General features: G+C 42.7%; 1 protein-coding gene across 2 annotated transcripts; it reads left to right on the forward strand.

Moving 5' to 3' along the window:
• The first annotated feature begins 129 nt into the window (after positions 1–129).
• Positions 130–18,454, forward strand: galns (galactosamine (N-acetyl)-6-sulfatase). 2 transcript variants are annotated; one of them, XM_034116953.1, is made up of 14 exons: positions 130–289; positions 842–965; positions 1,563–1,637; positions 1,776–1,878; positions 2,595–2,738; positions 3,529–3,595; positions 4,491–4,618; positions 4,730–4,869; positions 5,010–5,113; positions 8,504–8,646; positions 9,110–9,212; positions 12,655–12,776; positions 16,767–16,884; positions 17,928–18,454. In XM_034116953.1, the coding sequence occupies exons 1-14, from the start codon at positions 161–163 to the stop codon at positions 18,012–18,014; spliced, it is 1,587 nt and encodes a 528-aa protein (XP_033972844.1). In that variant the 5' UTR covers positions 130–160; the 3' UTR covers positions 18,015–18,454. The 2 variants fall into 2 exon arrangements, with proteins under 2 accessions (XP_033972844.1, XP_033972845.1); XM_034116954.1 differs by lacking the exon at positions 130–289 and having other exon boundaries at positions 827–965.
• The last annotated feature ends 989 nt before the right edge of the window (positions 18,455–19,443 follow it).

The raw sequence follows: 19,443 nt of genomic DNA on the forward strand, positions 1-19,443 counted from the left end.
AACAAATTAAGGACATAATGGCCAATAAAGCTTAAAGCAATCTCAAACTTAAATGACTGAAGCAAAAACACAAAATCATTGCTGTGTGTGTATGCGCAAGCGTTGCGCTGAAGTTGCCGCACGAAGACAAACAAAGCACTTCCTAGAAGTTGCTGCTCATATGACTGCAGCTATGCGAGTGATGTCTTCTCTAACTCTTACTCTATTTTTTTCAATAATATGTTGTTCCTTGACAGAAAAGCTATCAAATGCATCATCTCCAAACATAATCATCATGCTCATGGATGACGTAAGTTATGTCTTGTGTTATTGTAACTTTAGTTCATCACATCAGCATTACAGATCTGCTTGAGCAGTGAATGAGTGTCTGAATCATATTTCTCTCTCCCTCTTTCTTACAAGTCATTTGTTTTCTCTCTGTCTCTTTCTTTTTTCGGTAAAGGTATTTGTTTTCCTTCTGTCTCTGGGCTTTCAGAACTAGTAGCAGTTGTCCATGTACTGTAGCCTACATCTCATTGATCCTTGCTGCCTGTGAACAGTATATAGTGTGTGCTTTAATGTATGCTTTGTTTTTCTGAAAGGGATACACTAAGTTCTTAGTTCTTTTACATAAGTAAAAGTAGCAATACCAGTACAGAAACTCTGTACAAGTAAGAGTTCTGCATTTAACTTCTTACATAAGTACAACATTGTTAGCATTCAAATATAAGTAGCAACATAATCCTGGAAATATAATGTACTTGAGTTAAGTCCTTTAGTAAATGTACTTCGTAACATTCCACCACTGCTTTCTGTGTGTCTGTAAGGAGGATGTGTCAATAAACTTCCCTCTGCACTTCAGATGGGTTGGGGGGACTTGGGGGTGTTGGGCCAGCCCTCTAAAGAGACCCCCAACCTGGATGCCATGGCTGCTCAGGGCATGCTGTTTCCAAATTTCTACACTGCCAACCCGCTCTGTTCCCCATGTGAGTCTGTTGTCAGATCTATGTTGTAATATAGAAGCTAAACCAGCAGTTCCTGTTTAACAGGATGTTAGAACAATGCCAGTCATAATCATAACTACTTCCTTCTATCTCTACATGTTTTTATTGTCACATTATCAAAATGTTCAAAAAGCACCTGATATATGAAAGAACCTCAAAAAAATAAGCTTGCACCTCATCTCATTTAAATACAACATACACTACTTACAGTTATTACATTAACTATTGTTAAAAAGGGAGTTTGTATTTTGTACAAAACAGGTTAATAAAAAAGTACAGATAATGTATTACAAATGCCAGTTTGACAAGCTGTAAAGGTGATTTGCTTATTTTTTAATTGAATTGTGTTCATTGGGGTTGCACTTGACAGCAGTGATCATTGATTATAATTAAGATTTGAATAGCAGTTGATAAAATAATGGGTATTGGTATTTGAGTTGTTACAAAAAACACAATTTCAAAAGCTTAACGTATCAACATACATACATAGCAGATGCATGCCAGAGCATTATGAAAATAAGGGGGAAAAAGCATTTGGATCATCATAATGACCTTTTTTTCCCATAATTTCTACAACAGCCAGGGCTGCTCTTCTCACCGGGAGGCTGCCTGTCAGAAACGGTTTCTACACAACGAACGGCCACGCCAGAAACGGTACACTCGCAGTATATCCAAACTGTGTAAATAATCCAGCTGCAAATGATTTCCTGCAGGTTTTCTCATTACTATAATGTACAGTGTGCAATTAAGTCACGGAAAGTTTTGTACACTAAACTCTGACGTTTTTTATAGCATACACACCACAGGAGATAGTGGGAGGAATCTCCAAGGACGAGATTTTGTTACCCCAGATAATGAAGAAAAAGGGCTATGTCAGCAAGATAGTTGGCAAGTGGTGAGCTCTTTATCTTTTGTATTCCAGGTTTTTAGAGGTTTCTGAACTTTTAGAGGTCGCAGTATGTTGATGACCATCCTTGATGGTGCCATGGAATAAATGCCTCGCATTACAGGATCCAGGCTTAATGCCATATTGCATATTTTGGCAATTTAATCACAAATCATGTATACTTAAAGCTGGGCAGGCAGCTTTGGAAAAGCCAGCAAAACTAAGCTACATTTTGAAAGTATCCAACCGTTTGTTTATATTTATTGATTGCTGTCATCTGGAAAGAGAATTTGAACAAATATAACAAAAGATTATTCCAAAATAACTTTCCTACTCTAGCTTTAACATTACTGATGAACATTCTTTCCACAGTCTTTAATCATTTAGTTTTTATCTCCACTAAGTTTCTTTGCAGTAATGCAACCAGGCATGCTTACTTATCCTCACAATGTTACTACCAATCACACAGCTTTGCAGACCTGTCTTAACATTTCAAACCTCTGCAAAAGGTTTAAAAGGTCTGCATTTAGGTCCTAAATTGAAATGAATAGAAACCAATCAGAGCCATAATATAGAGTCATTTGCGGAAAAAACATGAATTTAAGTATGTTGCGCTTTCTAAAAAAAAGATTGGTTTGTAGTAGAAGTCCACATTTAAACATGCAGAATGGTCCTTCAGTCTCATTGATCTTACAGTGTATGAGTTCACTTTCTTTGTCACTCAGGCATCTGGGCCACAGACCGCAGTACCTGCCTCTGAAGAATGGTTTTGATGAATGGTTTGGTGCACCAGACTGCCACTTTGGCCCTTACAACAGCAGCATCAGACCCAACATCCCCGTCTACAACAACTCTGAGATGCTTGGCAGGTAGGATAACACACAAGCACTCAGATATGCATAACAGCAGACAGAAACCGAGGCTGAAAATCTATAAAAATCTTCTTTCCACCTGACTCAGTGGAATAGCTTGGCTGTCTGCTTCTCTGGATGAGTTGGGTGTTTCCCCTCCTCTTCTTTCTCTGTACCAGCTGTGCTTGTGTATTCCATTTTCCGCCCATTTGTTTTCCCCAAAACAGCCATATGTGTATTCAGGGTCATTGGAACTGGCAGCCGGGCGTGTTTTTCGCTTAGCCGTGGGTTTAATCAGCATTGCTTACCTGGGCCCTGGACAGACAAACACACACACATAGACACGCATACTCACTGAAACACACAAGCCCTCATGAGACGGCAGGTTGCGTTGGCTGTGTGCGAGGACACCTGGAGGAAGTGAAGCGTAAGAAAGAGAGATGCCTGTCACTGCCTCCCTGCTTGCTGCGCCACGCTTCAGCAACACCTCATAACAGTTCCCTCTGTTCAGCTCTGCAGAGACTCCCCAGATATGTCTTTCACCAAAATATCCTGCAAACACAGTCCGCAAGAGGGAAATTTGCTTCTGTTGTCGTAATGATATTGTCTGCGGTAGTCTAGGTCAATTTAGAGGGAGATTGAAAGCCTTGACAATACAATCAGGTTGCTGTGAAAGAGTTATTTTATGCGGTTGAATGAGCAGTGGAGAAATGGCATGGTGTGGGGACAGCAGCTATTCAGATGGGATAATGGCTAAATAAATATGAAGGTTTATTTAATAAATAATAGCAACCCACTTGTTTTCCAGATACTACGAGGAGTTTAAGATTGACAGGAAGACTGGAGAGTCCAACCTCACACAGATGTACCTGCTGGTAAGTTAAGGCTCACAACACTTCAGTGGAGTATTTCAGATAAACCAAATTCTGTTTCAAAGTTTCCTTTGTAAAGTCATTATTAGAACATAATGAAAGTCACTATTATATGTATGGTCTACCATAGAAGAATGGTCTTTTGTTCACCAGAACATAAAAGCACAAAAAAGTGAATCATCTATTTAACCAATTTAAAGCTCAATTAAAGCCTGATTTTGGCCTTTGATCATTGCCATGCAGAAGTGGATTGTTGACTTTTGCGCACTCTGTTTGATTATCCCTGCTGCCTACGTCTGTCCCTCCTATTCAGTTTATAAAGGGATCAAAAGCAGCATGCAGAGACGCGCTGCATGCTTGAGAGGTGCACTCTGTAATCACAAGAAGAAGATGGATCAACAATTTACATTTTAGAACAGTGCGAAACAAAAACTGCAGCCCTGAAAATAGGTGGCAACTATTCCCAGGTGCAGTACCAAATAGACTAAAGAAATCAATATTTTATGCCTTTTTTGAAAATAAAAGTGTCAGTAGACCTATTATTAATGTGGTTGAGGAAACAAAGGCACAACATGTTTGGAGGCGTGTGGCGCAGTGGATAGAGCCTTGGTGTTGGGATCAGGGGGTCACAGGTTCAAACCCCACTGCAGTCAGCATGTTGTTGTGTCCCTGGGCAAGACACTTCACCCCAAATTGCTCCTGTGGGGATTGTCCACAGTATTGAGTATGTAAGTCGCTTTGGATAAAAGCGTCTAACAAGTGACATGTAATGTAATGTTTAGATGTAGTATGTAGTATGTAGAGGAGAAAGGGGTTATTTGCTGACAGCTGTATTGTGATTCAAGTAAGCCATTTGACATCTGCACTGACAGACTCTCCCACCCTCCGCCCTCTACAGGAAGGTGTTGACTTCATCCGCCGTCAGACAGAGGCCCAGCGGCCCTTCTTCCTCTACTGGGCGCCCGACGCAACTCACGCCCCTGTCTACGCCTCCAAACCCTTCCTAGGGCAAAGCCAGCGAGGCCGGTACTTTATATCCTACATTACTGACTTATTGTCCAGCAGAGGAATAAGGTTATAAATTAATATAATCTCTCATTGGGAAGGATAACAGCTTTGACTGTCTGTGTTCTGCAGGTACGGTGATGCAGTGATGGAGCTGGACTACAGCGTTGGTCATATTTTGTTGTGGCTGAAGAGACTGGGCATTGAAAACGATACCTTTGTCTTCTTCACCTCTGACAACGGAGCAGCGCTAACGTCTGGACCAAATGAAGGAAAGCACTACAAATTAATTCCCACTTGCACACAGAGTTTCTCCCTTCGAGTCAGTGCATACCAAGGCCCATTTTCTGTCTTGTACAGGTGTGTATTTTGATACATGCTTACATGTGTTTTTGTGCTTCTGATTCCTCAGCCGGGAGCAATGGGCCGTTCCTCTGTGGGAAAGAGACCACCTTTGAAGGGGGCATGAGGGAGCCTGCCATTGCCTGGTGGCCTGGACACATCAAAGCAGGCACAGTAAGAATACCCCTGTGATTTGAAGCTTTTTACCGAATAAAGCCTGCTAAAATACAATCATTCACTTAATCCCTACCGTCTTCTCTAGAGAATAAACTAGACCCAAGATCCAGAACCATTTATTCCTCTTCTAAACAGTGTTGCTGCTCCTTAATGTTCTGCCTATCAACAGGTACCAGGAGCTGTAATATTCTCTATAAAGCTGCAGGCGATGTACAGGAGCGTAAAGGAATAATTTAACTAATCCGCTCTTTCTAATTATTGTTGCTTTGTGTTTTATTTGTGTAACATTTACCACTTAACATGCACACACTCTCACCTACTGGCGCTGTTAGCAGGCAATCTTGACTATGTTCAACTTCTATGGAGTGATTGAACTCTAGCGAAGAATTACTGCGTGATTGCGGCCTCAAAGCGTATGGGCGCTCTCTCCACTATTTCTTCAAATATTTTTGGCCTGGAATTAATGCTCCAAACTCTCTCTTTCCTGCCTCCCCCTCCCCAATGTAACCCCCCACCCACACCGTGATCCTCTAAGCCTGTGCGTTCTGCAAATGACTTTTAATTGTATTAGGGGCAGCTGTGACACGGGGCTGTGACGCAGAGGGATTTGGTGGAGGAGCGAGCGGAGGCTGCAGTCTGCAGTAAGCCTTGCCCCTGGCTCATCTCACAGGGGTGTGCTGGGGCCTGATAGCACAGCAGAGGAGCGAGGGAGAGGGGGATTGGGAGCGTCTTAAGCGGCTAATCTGTTTGTGTGTTTGCTGAGGTTGGATTGAGCCGTAATGAGGACTTCAGTATCTGAATATGCCAGGCGCTCAGGATAAAGGAACAGGAGGGGTGGAGGGGGGGTACAGGGAAGGAAGCAAGGAAGAAGTAAAAGAGGTGGCTGGCATAGAAAAGAGAAAAGGAGCAATGCTTAAGACACTGCTACACTGCCAGGAGTATTCTGTGTTTTTCGGGCTTTGCTGCACCCCTGCCACTTTATAATTGACCAGTGTGTCTTAGCATGCATGTGCAGAACATGTCTGTGTCATTTGTGATTCTGCATGCCTGCATATATGCGTGCTTTTGTATGGATTAGTTGTATCTGTGCAGCTTTCTAGACCAGTGGGAGACACAGATGTAACTCATTATACTACAAATGAAGAACATCACCAAACAAACGTGTGTGTGTGTGTGTGTGTGTTTGTATGTGTGGCTTAGCTGTGAGAAGGAGGGTCAATCGATCCTCCCCGGAGCTCTTTGGGGTTGTGATGACAAAGCTGTTTTGTTGGAGCTACTGTACTCTGCAGCTCTGGATTTATCACTCTAGGAGGGAGGACACAACACACACAGGACTGCCCCCTCTCTGGTTTTGTAGTCTTCTGAAATCTCTGTTGATCTGTGTATTGAAAAGTCTGTAAGCTCTTTGAACAAAATAATAGAGACAACAAACAGCCGTGCAATCCTTTGTTAAGGCGGGATTTCAGCAGGTTTATTTGACTCATGATAACATCTTTATGGTGTTTAAGAGACACATTTTGGGGGGGATTGGTGATCTGTGAATGCATCTTACTTTTGTGAATGTGCAGAAAATTGTTGACGACCGGTTATTCTCTCGGAGGATGGGAGGAGGTGTACTGGAATGAAGCAGGTGCAGATTCAGCATTCTCCCAGTGCCTGAGGGGGGGGGGGCTAGGGTGATGAGAGGTGGTGGCTGCAGGAACAAAGATGTGGAGGCGGGTGGGGGGGGTGTCGGCCACACAACGTCGTTGAGTGTCACAATCCCTTTTGTTGTGTTTTATCAGGCAGCAGACACACAGGCAGAGTGGCAGAGACCGGGATAGAAGCTCTGCCTCCCAAGATAACCAACACCCCCCCCCCCCCCCACAACACAGACAGAAATGAATGAGACATTAATAGAGAGTGATGAGTCAGTTAAAAAAGTAAAGAACAAAGGGTGAAGAAAGAACGAAGTTCAGCGATGACTGCAATAAAGGGCAGGGCTAATAAAAGATGAAATAACAGATGGCAACTCCGGGAATATATTCCTCTGTCAGAACAGGCTGAAAGTTTAGCTTTCTTGGTCATGCAAGTTATTACCAACTAATTGCCACTTTTGCTTTTTCTTATGCCCTTTTGTCCTGTCTTCTTTAATGGTTTGTGTGTGACTGTGTGAGGGGGACTTTAAAAAAAAAAATGAAGTGAAGGGCTAAATCTGTTAGTGTTTGTGTGAGAGAGAGGAAGTGTCTGGATGAGCAGATAGATCATGGAATGCATTGCAAAGCCTTTTCTGTGGCTGGTTCTGTGGATACAGAAGAAAGGGGAATTCATTTCAGTGCTAAGGAGCTTGTGTGTGTGTGTGTGTGTGTGTGTGTGTGTGTGTGTGTGTGTGTGTGTGTGTGTGTGTGTGTGTGTGTGTGTGTGTGTGTGTGTGTGTGTGTGTGTGTGTGTGTGTGTGTGTGTGTGTGTGTGTGTGTGTGTGTGTGTGTGTGTGTGTGTGTGTGTGTGTGTGTGTGTGTGTGTGTGTGTGTGTGTGTGTGTGTGTGTGTGTGTGTGTGTGTGTGTGTGTGTGTGTGTGTGTGTGTCTGTGTCTGTGTGTCTGTGTGCTGGCTGCCGATAGGAGCACAGCGGCACATGGCGGTGCAGCTGCAGAGGCCTGATAGCGCTATCTGATTGTGAGCGTGCCGTCTCCCTCTAAGGCTCGCTCAGGAGAGAATGGAACGGAAGATCAAGGATGACAACGAAAAAATGTCATTTTATCTGAAAATAGTTCAAAGTTTATAAATAAAATAAAGCTTCTCACTGGGACTGGGAAAAGGAGATAAAACACCAGCTCGCTCCAGCTCCAGCCGCCTGCTCGCCCGGGCCTTGTCCTCTCCCTACTTTCTCTCCTCCTTTTTCCTTTTCCTCCCTAAAAAACTCATTTAGAAAGGGAGACATTTTGGAGGCTCCCTGAAGCAGGGATTAGAGAGTAGACTGAAGAAATGCACCTCTTTCCTACATGTGTGCACACAATAACACATACAAACATCCTATCATGACTATGCATTGCTACCTTGTACATGAAGAATATCTAGCATTATCGAGTAAGCTTGTATTAAAAGCAGAATGAAACTGTTTATTCTTGATTTAGGAGCAACATTTTCAAGGGATAATTCTTAGAAAGAAAGAAACCAGGACCTCTTTGTTGATGCTCAAATGTTCCCCAAAAAACACCCGTTAGCACTGCCATTAATGAAGTGTGTGCGTGTGTGTGCAGCATACACATACATGGAACAACCAAGGAGCAACGTGAGTTTAAGTCCTTGAGAGGACACTTGGCCAGTCCTCATTTCTTAAAGGCTTGTTTTGTGTGCAACAGAAACACACAGGGATTTTTGTTTTTGATAATACTGTCTTTTATTCCAGGTGAATTTCCAGTTGGCCAGTGTGATGGACCTGTTCCCCACCAGTCTGGCTCTGGCCGGCCTCAGCCCTCCTGATGACAGAGCCCTGGATGGACTGGACCTGACACCGGTCCTCCTAAACCACCCCCACACACAGGGAAACAGGCCAGTACACACACACTGTTACAGGAGTTCCCCATTTTTGTGAGACAAAGATTTTTTAAACCCTTTTATAATAAACATCACGCCCCTGAGTGAGAGCATTGTTGTAACCTTTCCTTTAGTTATCATCTAGGGAAAATCATTCATCAACAAATGTCATTCCCGTCAACCTCAAATTGCTTATTAAAAAGTACTAATGCTACTGTCCGACGCTAAAATGCTGAACACGGTTAACACTAAACCCGGTAAACATTAGAAAGCCTATGTTAGATTTTGGGGATTTTTCGGTGATTAGAAAGCTCATATTCCTGGAAGATACAAACATTTAGAGAAGGGGTAAAAAAAACCTTCAAAGTGTTCCAAGACGAAATGTCTTTGTTTCTTAAAACACAAGTTTCCACTACTGTTCAAACTCACCCTGGAAGAAACAGATCTGAGCATTTCTTCCTCTTCTCATCCATTACAGGCCGATCTTCTATTACCGTGGCAATGAGCTGATGGCTGTGCGTATTGGACAATACAAGGCACACTACTGGACCTGGAGCAACTCATTAGAAGAGTTTAACAAGGTACGTTTATTAACACAGCCTCTCTGTCCCATCTCGGTTTCCTCAGTTCTTGATTTGTGCTTCCACATCCTCCCTCTTTGTCTCTCCTAATCTGCCTCAAACACACAAACACTTACACTGTTGGTGTTATCTTGAAAATGGCTCATCAGTTGACTGCTGTGTACATCAGAGCGTAATGAATATTAATGAAGAACCCCCACATCAGCGAACTTACATCATTCATCAACCAGATGACTTGTTTGTTCTGACTCCAGTGGAGATCTTCTTCCTTGTCATTTACATACCGTCATTCCCCGCTGTAGACTTGTTCTTTTGGCACCACGGAGCTCAAAAGAAGGATAGAAAGGCAGATGCCGGCAGTATCTCTTGGGCCATAATTACATCAACTTTGTGCTGATTAAATGTATCTGGAGAAATGTGTAATGTGACACTTGAGAAGCAGGGTAGTGTGTTCTACATTTCTCTCCTCTTTCCATAAAAAAAACATGTCCTCCTGTCCTCCCATCATGGCTCTGCTTTTCCTGTGATCCAGTTTGTTTTATGCCCCATCGGTCGCTTAAATTGCTCTCTCCTTCAGGGCCGCTGAATCAATAGCAGCCTCCTTTATCAACTCATGTGAACTGAAGTGGAACTTCACAAATAATGGCTTCTGATTGCCTGTGAGTTGCCTATCGATTGGGGTGTGTGTGTAGTGTGTGTGTACATGAGAGAGAGAGAGAGAGGTGGAGAGAAAACATGAACATGTATGTTTGGTTCTCCTTATTAATGTGCAGATCAGTGTCTGTTCAGGAGAAAGTTAAATCCCCAATATGCGTTATGTCTTTGTGATTAGATTCCTTAAACGTTCCAATTCATGTAACCCATAGTACATTTTATAAACAGGAAAAATGTAAACAAACTGACATAAATGTTTTGCTTCAGAGAAAATGTATATTCCTTATTTAGGTTATCTCTCTCAGGAATAACATGAATTATTGAATATTTTTAAATAATAGCCCCTTAAAACCCTATAGAGTTTCTAGTGTATTCTGTCTTCCTACAGAAATAACCAATCAAAGCCCTTTTACATACAGCAACATGATTCCTGCTTCTTCGTCTTATATATAAAATATCATTTGTTTTTTCTTGGCCCATGGTAAAAAAAATAAACAAGAAGGGAATAAGTGTGTCTGTGAAAAAGAACAACATTACAGGTTAATAGCTGAGAGACGTTTTGCTCTGTCATGGCTGTGTTCATGCAGCTCAGCCATGAGGAAAATGAGAAATTTCACAGGCTTAAATGGCTCTCATTCAACTCTCTTGAGGGAGTGTAGGGATGTTAATATTGCGAAATATAGTTTGTCGTGACTGTGGCTCCTTGTATCTGTATTGCTGAGTAACCTGTGATACAGCAGGAGATCTATGGCAGTTAAATACTTCACAGACTGATGATTGAAAACTGAAAAATAACGATTTCCCAGACACCTGTTAGTCCTACACTGTTTTTTTATACTTTGACAACAGATTACTGTGCATCAGCTCCTGCTCACTTTTGAGCTACATTGTGGCCTGTGACATTAACACAGCTACGCTTGCTAAACAGAACATGGTTCACTCACTTTTAAGCAAAAGGCATTACAAAAGTTTGTGCTTTAGATATTTTCCGGTATATATTGTAATACAGATGTGCTACAATCTATATAAATATCTGTTTCATTTAGTTTTGGATCAAAAATACACATCAGATATTTCCATTTCCAAAATCCATCCTGCCACCGCTGGATGCTCCTGCTCCTTATCTTGTAATAGCGACTGCTCTGCTCCAGTTTGAAAGCAGCCTAGTTGTATCCATAGCATTAATGTCAGGGGAGATATGGAATTCTCGCTGTTCTGTCTAGGGTACATGAGACAGAGTCAGAGAGACACACAGCAGGCCTTTTCTGGCTGCTCCTCTGGGATGAGATTTATTTTTTTCCGTTCTTTTCTGCATTTCTAAGCTTTTGGCTTCAAAAGACAGGGCCTGTCTGGATGAGAGGAAGGTCTGCAGGGCGGGGGGTGACTCTGCTTCTCACATTCTCTCTTTCTCTCTCTTCTATATGTATTTTTTAGGTGCTCTGTTGAGCAATCTCAGAGGGGGGCAGCCACAGTGCCTCACAGATGAATGCTTTCTCAATATTAGTTGTGCTCATCAAAAAGTGTGTGTGTATGTTTGTGTTGGGGAAGGGGGGAGATCTCCAGGGGGTTCTGGAGGAGTGAGTGTGACTCAATCAGGCTGCGATCACTGCCAGAATGGAGTCATGGAGCGGGAGCGAAGGCGTGGAGAGATGAAGCGGGGGAGGCAGCACGAGGAAGAAAATCCTCATTTTGTCAGTGACTTGAGCCTCGTCATGATGTAGCAACAGTAGCTGCATAATGAACACAACAGATTGGAAGACAATATGCATATAGGCCGTGCAACAATAAGATTAAGCACGGAGCTTAGAGTAGCAGCTGGCTGCACGCATACATTTAAGCATTTGGATATTTAATTTAGTTTTTAGATTTTCTTTTTTGATGCACATGATGAACATCTAAAATAATCAAATTGGGCGATCATCATGGAAAAAAGAAACATAAAGAAACGTCATTACATTACATGTTACTTGTTAGACGCTTTTATCCAAAGCGACTTAGATACTCAATACGTAGGAGCAATTTGGTCTTGCCCAGGGACACAACGACATGCTGGGTGTTTCTCAATCACGAGTACGCTTGCTTGGTAGCACATGTCTTCCGAGTCATGCTAGGCAAGAATCCTTCTTGGCATTCGGAAAACGGAGTGGAACAGGCTAGCAAGTGTGCAGGTGTGCGCCATATGAGAGGCCCCGCCTTACATTTTCCGCCACAGATTTGGGGAAATTGGTCCGTGCGCAAAGCATTGTGGGGATTTTAAGGATGCGAAGTCTACCCATGTGCAGCCTCGAAATTTCCCCCAAACCAAGGACGCGGCCTCGGTGGAATTCCAAGTATGCTGGACATTGGAACGGTCCTGCTGCGCCACTTGATGACGTAGCATCCTTGAAATATTGGCTTGGAAGCCAATATCCTCGCGATTGAGAAACGGCCGCTGACTGCAGTGGGGTTTGAACCTGGCACCAAGGCTCTTTCCACTGCGCCACACGCCCCCCATCATAACGTCATAACAGAGAGCAAAAAATCATTACGGGAATTGTTGAGAAAATAAGATGTAAAGGGTTGTCTTTAAGTTTTTTAAGTGATGCAGAAAGAGTTCAATCAAATATAATTTTTTCATACCAAACATGGTTCATACATTCCTCCTAGAATGTTTAATTTATCATCAATCACTAATCTCATAAATACTCTGCTAGAAATACATTATGATACATGTACAATGATACTGTAAAGTGCATCCGAGTCATACAAGTTGTCCTTATGCTCATCTGTTGTGTGATTTCCCCTACAGGGCATCAATTTCTGTCCAGGTGAAGAGGTCCCCGGTGTGACTACTCACGACCAGAAGGAGCACACACTGCAGCCAATCCTTTTCCACCTGGGGCGGGATCCTGGGGAAAAGTTCCCCATCAGGTTAGTTCCCTGAAAAGAAAAGCAAATCAAAACATGTGAACCGGTAGAGAGGGAGACAGCGAAGGAATAAGTGAAGAGATGTTGGAAATGATCTTGGGGGGAGCGAATAGGAAAGCAGTTTGCCTGTTGGGAGCGCAGTATTTGTATGAGATCAATGCTGATTCATTGAGATAAATTGTTCAGGTCTAAATTGAGAGCGAGTGCTGTTTCATTGAGTTTTGTGTGTCTCTGCCTGCAGTCAGAGGAGAGTTAAGATCACAGAGAGGATCGAGTCACACCAGAAGATACAGACGGCCAAAGCTGAACTCAGACTATTACTAAATAAGGGTGCAAAGATAGATGAGCGTCATCTTTTACTACCAATATTTATGTGATCTTTGAGGGAAAATGATGCAAGTTGGCGTAATGACTAATACATTAAGATCATCTAATAATCGCTTTGATGATTATATATTCCTTTTGTGCTCAGTGTTCGCTTTGGCTCCCTCCTGCCATAAAACCTTTCTGGATTGACCTTTCTTTGCTGCCTTCTGCAAGCTCTGCCTTTCACACCCTGCACCGCCTCATCTCCTCTTGGCCTCCTGCTCCAACTCCTTTCAGCTCTGTAGTGAAATTGGATGATGAAACATTAATGTTGTTTTTCAAATGCCCACCTTTTAGCCTTGCTATTTACTTGGAAGAATAAAAAAAAAAAGCAAAAACCAATCAATACGCAGCGATGTGTTGTGCTGAGTGCTAGATGTGCACACAAACACACATACCCATACACACACAGAGGCACAGACGCACACACAAACCAAACAGGCATACTCCTGTTTCACCTCTACAGCAGAGGTTCGTCTACAAGGTCACCCAACTGCACAACACTTTTCTTCTTCCATCCTCTCTCATCCTCACTCTATTCAGTCCTCTCCCTCTCCAAACTTTCCCGATACTCTTTCCCTTGTTACTTCTCTCCTTCTCCACCTACTGCTGTGCACCTCAGCTCACTTCTCCCCACTCAGCCGCTGTCCCTCTGCATCCACTGGGAGCGTTCTCCTCCATCCTAGTTAACTGTGTGTGTTTGTGTACTCATGTGTATGTGTGCGTTTTGTCCATGTGCTCCTCGGTCCCCCAGCTGGACTGGCTGCTTGGCCATCATTAATCTCTGTCTGCACCTAAAGAGCCACTTAAGATGATGTAGGGCCTGTCTGCACACATGCCTTCACTACTGTCGCAGGAAGTGATACAGCAAAGAGCACACACACGTACACAATCCCCAGTCCTGAACAGTCAGCATAGAAATCAGTTTAGATTATAATTATGCAACCTAGGAGAGGACTCTTTAGTGTAGTTTTTTTGTCTTTAAAAAACAGAAGGACAGCCACATATGACTGGTGTAACTGGACAAGGCCTCTCCTGGTGGTCCATGTGTCCAGGATGAAGCACAAACCCAACCAAGTCTGCATCTACACAACTTGGTTTCTATCCCTATTAGATTCACCCTGCTTCCCCAAAGGGTGCCCGAGTGGACAGCCTGTGTGTTTTTGGATGTGTGTAGGTGTTTAAGGCTACAGCATTTCCCCTCTCTGATATAATGTGGACTGGATACATGTGCGCTGAGCATTCACTACAATATTCCTTGACCAAAAGCCCAACATTCGGAAAGGATGCTAATTTGTGTGTATGTGTGTTTTGAATGTATAGTTGTTATGTTTTGGACTTATAACTTGTTAAAAAACCGAAGGACAGCCACATTTGACTGGTGTAACTGGACCACGCCTCTCATGGTGGTCCAGGATGACAAACCCAACCAGGTCTGCATCTACCAAACATGTTGGGTTTCTATCCCTATTGGATTCATTTAAAGCCTTTTGCTGCCTTCCTCTTTGCCCTCCGTCTCTGTGACCTAAGGCCCCAAGGTTAACACATCCTGGCTTTCACACCACCCACCTCAGCTCGGGTCCCCTGAGTCTCGGTCATCCGCAGTGTAGTCCCGGCCCTAACACTGCAGGCAGCCCTGCTCACAGTCTGGCCTCATCTGCTGCCTGCCACCGAGCTCCCGTGTTCCCAATCAATAGTCCTTACTGAAGTGCTCAATTTCCACCGGGGTGGAGTAGGTGGTGGAGGGGAGGGGTAGGCAGGACAGATGTATTTGATTGTCTCCTCAATTCCCCCACCTTCTGCCACTGTGTGGTTGTGGTTGTGTGTGTGTGTTCCAGCAATAGTGTTATGAATCAGTAATCAGAGTGGTGACACACCTGAGCAATGCCCCCATCCCCCTTGGGTGCCATACATTATAAATCAAAAGACTTCATTTGCATACAGCCTGCTTATTATTCCAGATTTTGCCTCTACACCAGTAAGCTGAGGGTTATAATCATGATAATGAGCTGTGCTGACTGTAGGCTTTTTATTATTTGTTTGCAGAGGGGGCATAAACAAATGATATTATTAGTTTTTGATTTAGAGGTCTGCAGTGTGAGATTTTCAGTGCATAGACAAAACAATAGAAAAGATAATATCTTATGCAAGTTTCTCCATGCATGGCGCACTTTACTTGCAGACTTGTATGGTAGCGTAGAAAACTTACAACAGTCTGATAAATATCCCCTACATTTACTTTTATTAAGTTGCTTCATCACTTATCACAAAATTAATCGCAGCAACCAGTAGCGGGCACAGATAGGAGGGGAATTAAATATCTCTCTTGCTGATCATAATCTGGCGAAAGCAGAATTTGCGATTTTAGATAGCTGAAGCAATTTAATCTGAATGTCTGATTTTTAACCAGGGGTATGAATCCAGTGCTTTCCTATCAGCTCGGGTCACAGTGCATTGATAGTTAGCTCATGACTAATGTGGCACACCAGGAGAGAGACTAATTGCGGCCAGTGCACTACCAGGCGAGTAATTGTAGGGGAAAGTAAAGACTGAGAGTATCAAGGAGAGGAGCAGGTGCTGGCTGATGGAGAAAGCCTTGCTGCCCTGTGGGAGATCTAAGAGGGAGGGTAGGTGTGAGCTGGACAGGGCCTGGGGTTATTACTCTAATTGACACTTCACCTCACACACATGCACATGGTCCCCAGGGGCCAATCAGAGGGCCGGGTTTGCAGTGGAGGGAGCATGGAAGGCTGGCACAGGTGCTGCCGGCGAGCGTATCAGGGGTGTAATTGCACTGCTGATATTTGTCTATCTGTGTGTCACGCTACCAGACACCCACTCCCCCAACACACACACACACACACACACACGTGCACGCACAGCCCATTAACCCTACAGGTCCTATTGAGAGCAGCGTTCCTTTGAAAGCCTTCGGGGCCCCTGTGTTTTACACACTGAATATAATAATGCACAGAGGTGCTCGGGCTCACTGGTGTCCAACAACAGTAATTGAGAGACAGGGGATGAGGTAGGGGTTACATAGTTCACCCTGCTGAGCGTGCTTTCCCAAAGGGTGCCCGAGTGGACAGCATGTGTGTGATTTTGGATGTGTGTAGGTGTTTCTGTTGTTTAAAGCTACAGCGTTTCCCTTCTCTGTTATAAGAAAATAAATAATGCAAATTTGTATGTGTGTGTTTGAATGTATGTTAGGCTTATCAATTTCTGTTAAATACCTGAAAGAAATGGACAAAACAGACAAAACAGATAAAACAGACAATGTGGGTATACACATATGAAACCGTCTGTGTATGTGTGTGTCATTTTCGATTGTTGGTTAAGTCATTGTTTCACATGTATTAAAAGCTTAAAATACTGAGTCAATTGACAAAAATAAATACATTCTCTCTGTAATTTATCAAGCAAAATTACCAAATATTTCTTCTTTTGTGCTTCTATAATGTGTAGTTGTATGCTAAAATATTTCGGGCTTTGGACTTTTGGTCAGACAAAAAAAGATTAGATTTTCAGACATCTGCTTTCAATAAGAGTAAAAGATATCATCAGATAATGGAAACTGAAACAAACATTTAGTTTCAACATACTGATCATGTGTGTTGTGTGTTGCAGTGCTTCGTCTCATGAGTACCAGAAAGTGCTGAGCAGGATCTCTCCTGTTGTGGAGCAGCATAAGAGTACGCTGGTGCCCGGTGTTCCCCAGCTCAACATGTGTGACGTGGCGGTGATGGTGAGATTTATACAACATAAATATCAAGATGCACTTTATTAGTAAAAGTGCAAAACTATATCAATTATGTTGAGAATACATTCATTGTGTGTGTGTAGAAGGTAACTCAGATACTGAGCGTTAATCCCAGGAATGTTTACACCTTATCTCTCTGGTCTGTCCATCACACTTATACATCAGATACACGAATACAAAGACAAATTAATTAAGCCGTGTGAAAAAACTAAGAATTAATAAAACTATCTGAATATTTAAGTTAAAGGTATAGGTAATTCACTTCAGAAACACTTTTTGTTATATTCCATGGAATGCTCTTAACATCCCGATAGCAATGAATATATTAAATGCTTTGACAATAAATACATACAAAAATGTCATCTGTGGAAGCCGTGGTGCTGTAAAAAGCACGACCAATCATCTGAGCCGTCCCGGCTAAAATAACTGGATGGCCTACCTGCCTGTCAGCCTTCCATCTCGTGCACAAACTTATCTCGTGCCCTCATTGGTCATGTGCACGTTCGTGTGTGTTGGAGGAGGGGCTCTGTAAGGAAGTCTGAAGGAAGGGGCAGATTTTTTCCGGTTGTGTACTTTCAAATTCTAGCGCACTCAAGCTGGTTTCTCCATTCTTACCTACCCTACCTTTAACTGTCTGCTTTGAGCTTGCAGACTATTAATGTATAACTTGAACATATTATAACCTATATATATATATATATATATCATATCATTATCTGAACCTGGACATTGTCCTTTAGGTTGTGTCTGTGTTTGACTTTTATGAAAAACATGTCCTTTAGGATTTCTTAGATATAAATTAGGCAGTGGCTTTGTCACACTGAAGCACAGAGTGAGAGCGACACTGCTGTGCATTTATTTGTGGCATAGCACTGCCCCCTTGTGGTGAATAAAATAAACAAGCACAGTAATAACTCTTCCTGTAAATCACTCATAACTCTGATAACGTCATATTCTTGTGATAACATCATATTCTTGTGATAACATCATATTCTTGTGCTTGCTGTGATTGCTGCTCTCTGTTACAGAATTGGGCCCCCGCTGGCTGTGAGAAGTTAGGAAAGTGTCTCAAAGTGCCAAAGTCTCAGCCCTGGAAGTGTGATTGGCCACATTGAGAGGATGAGGAACCAACACCTGAAGATCTGCCTTTCTAGTCAACAGACAACCGTATTCTTTTGTAAAATGATTTATGTACAGTGTTAAAGAGATTTTTGGTATTTCATTGTATGGGTTATGCAAATAGATTTTTGTTTATAGCTGCTATTTCAATGAGTGCACACAAGTTGTACCCGCTCTGGAGAAGCACTGCAATAAGAGCCAATGATTGAAGTCAGGAAAAATGATTTAGAGAAGTTGGGATTTTTATTTTATTTTATCAAGCCTAATGTGATGTACACAATGTTGTATTGTTGTTTTAAATCTTAATCATTGTTACCTGCGTACTGAAAAATGTGTTCTAAAAAAAAAGTTATTTTGTAATACCTGTTATCATGACCCTTTAAAGTGGACCTATTATGCTATATTGGAAAAATATATTGTAGGGCCATACAAAACATGTCTGTGAAGTTTTTTGCTTAAAATACCAAACAGATCACCCATTGTAGCCATGCCTCATACTGCTCATACCCCTCGTTTGCAGCCCTGTTATGGCACATTTCCACTGCAGGGCCTCGCACGGCTTAGTACGGTATAGTTAGGCCTTGGTAGGCCAGGCTCACTTTATGCTGCGTTTCCATTACACTTTAGGAACTGGGGTAGTAAATATAGTAACGCAGTGTAGGCGGAGCCGTGACGTCATCTTCAATGCGATACACAAAACCAACATCAGCCGTTAGCTGTTAGCCCTCAGAGCTCACAGCCCTCTGTTCAGAAACTAGACAAAAGTTAAACAAGTACAAACCACAGACTGTCTGTTTTATGGCGAGTACAGTCGCTGGTTATTTATGTCTGTATAGGCCATTGTTGTGAGTGTGGACGGTTGGAGCATATACTGCGTTAGCTTAGCTGATCTCCATTCAGAAAACACGCATTTTAAAAGGTTTTTCGCCTGCCGTCTGTCTGCAGACTTGTCAAAGCATTAATTCATGGTTTTTACTAACCGGTATCAGTATGTTGTTACTTCGGCATCATTTTGAAACGTGTATTACAATTAAATCACGGTAAAATATGTTCATTTTGTTGTAGTTGCCAGCGATTCTCTCACTAGTTTAGCATACTCAGCCCGGTTGTTGGCCCGGAAAGAACCTCGATTTTGGAGAGCCATAAAACTGTGAAAAAGTACTCGCTAGCCGGAACTACGCCTAGTGGAAACGCAACCAAAAACGGGCCAGGCACGGCACGGCACGGCACGTTTAAACTGCGCTCCGCGATGTAGTGGAAATGCGCCATTAGAGAAACGCGGATTTTGGGTCCTTAGCTTAAAAAAAAAAAAAAAAGAGGAGGCGGAGCTAATGCCTGATCAGAATTCTACCAGAGATAAAGTTAAATTCTGCTGTGATAAAACGCCATCCTGTTCTAAACCACATCAAGGATTATTTCTGAAAC

Source organism: Trematomus bernacchii, unplaced genomic scaffold (assembly GCF_902827165.1).
Source record: "Trematomus bernacchii unplaced genomic scaffold, fTreBer1.1, whole genome shotgun sequence".
NCBI classification, from domain to species: domain Eukaryota; kingdom Metazoa; phylum Chordata; class Actinopteri; order Perciformes; family Nototheniidae; genus Trematomus; species Trematomus bernacchii.

Bases quoted from the DNA above. Each gene is read 5' to 3' on its own strand.
- galns (XM_034116953.1), top strand. From the start codon at position 161: ATGACTGCAGCTATGCGAGTGATGTCTTCTCTAACTCTTACTCTATTT. The intron at 12,777-16,766 runs GTTAGTTCCCTG...TGTGTGTTGCAG, and splicing joins GGGGAAAAGTTCCCCATCAG to TGCTTCGTCTCATGAGTACC. The intron at 16,885-17,927 runs GTGAGATTTATA...TCTCTGTTACAG, and splicing joins TGTGTGACGTGGCGGTGATG to AATTGGGCCCCCGCTGGCTG.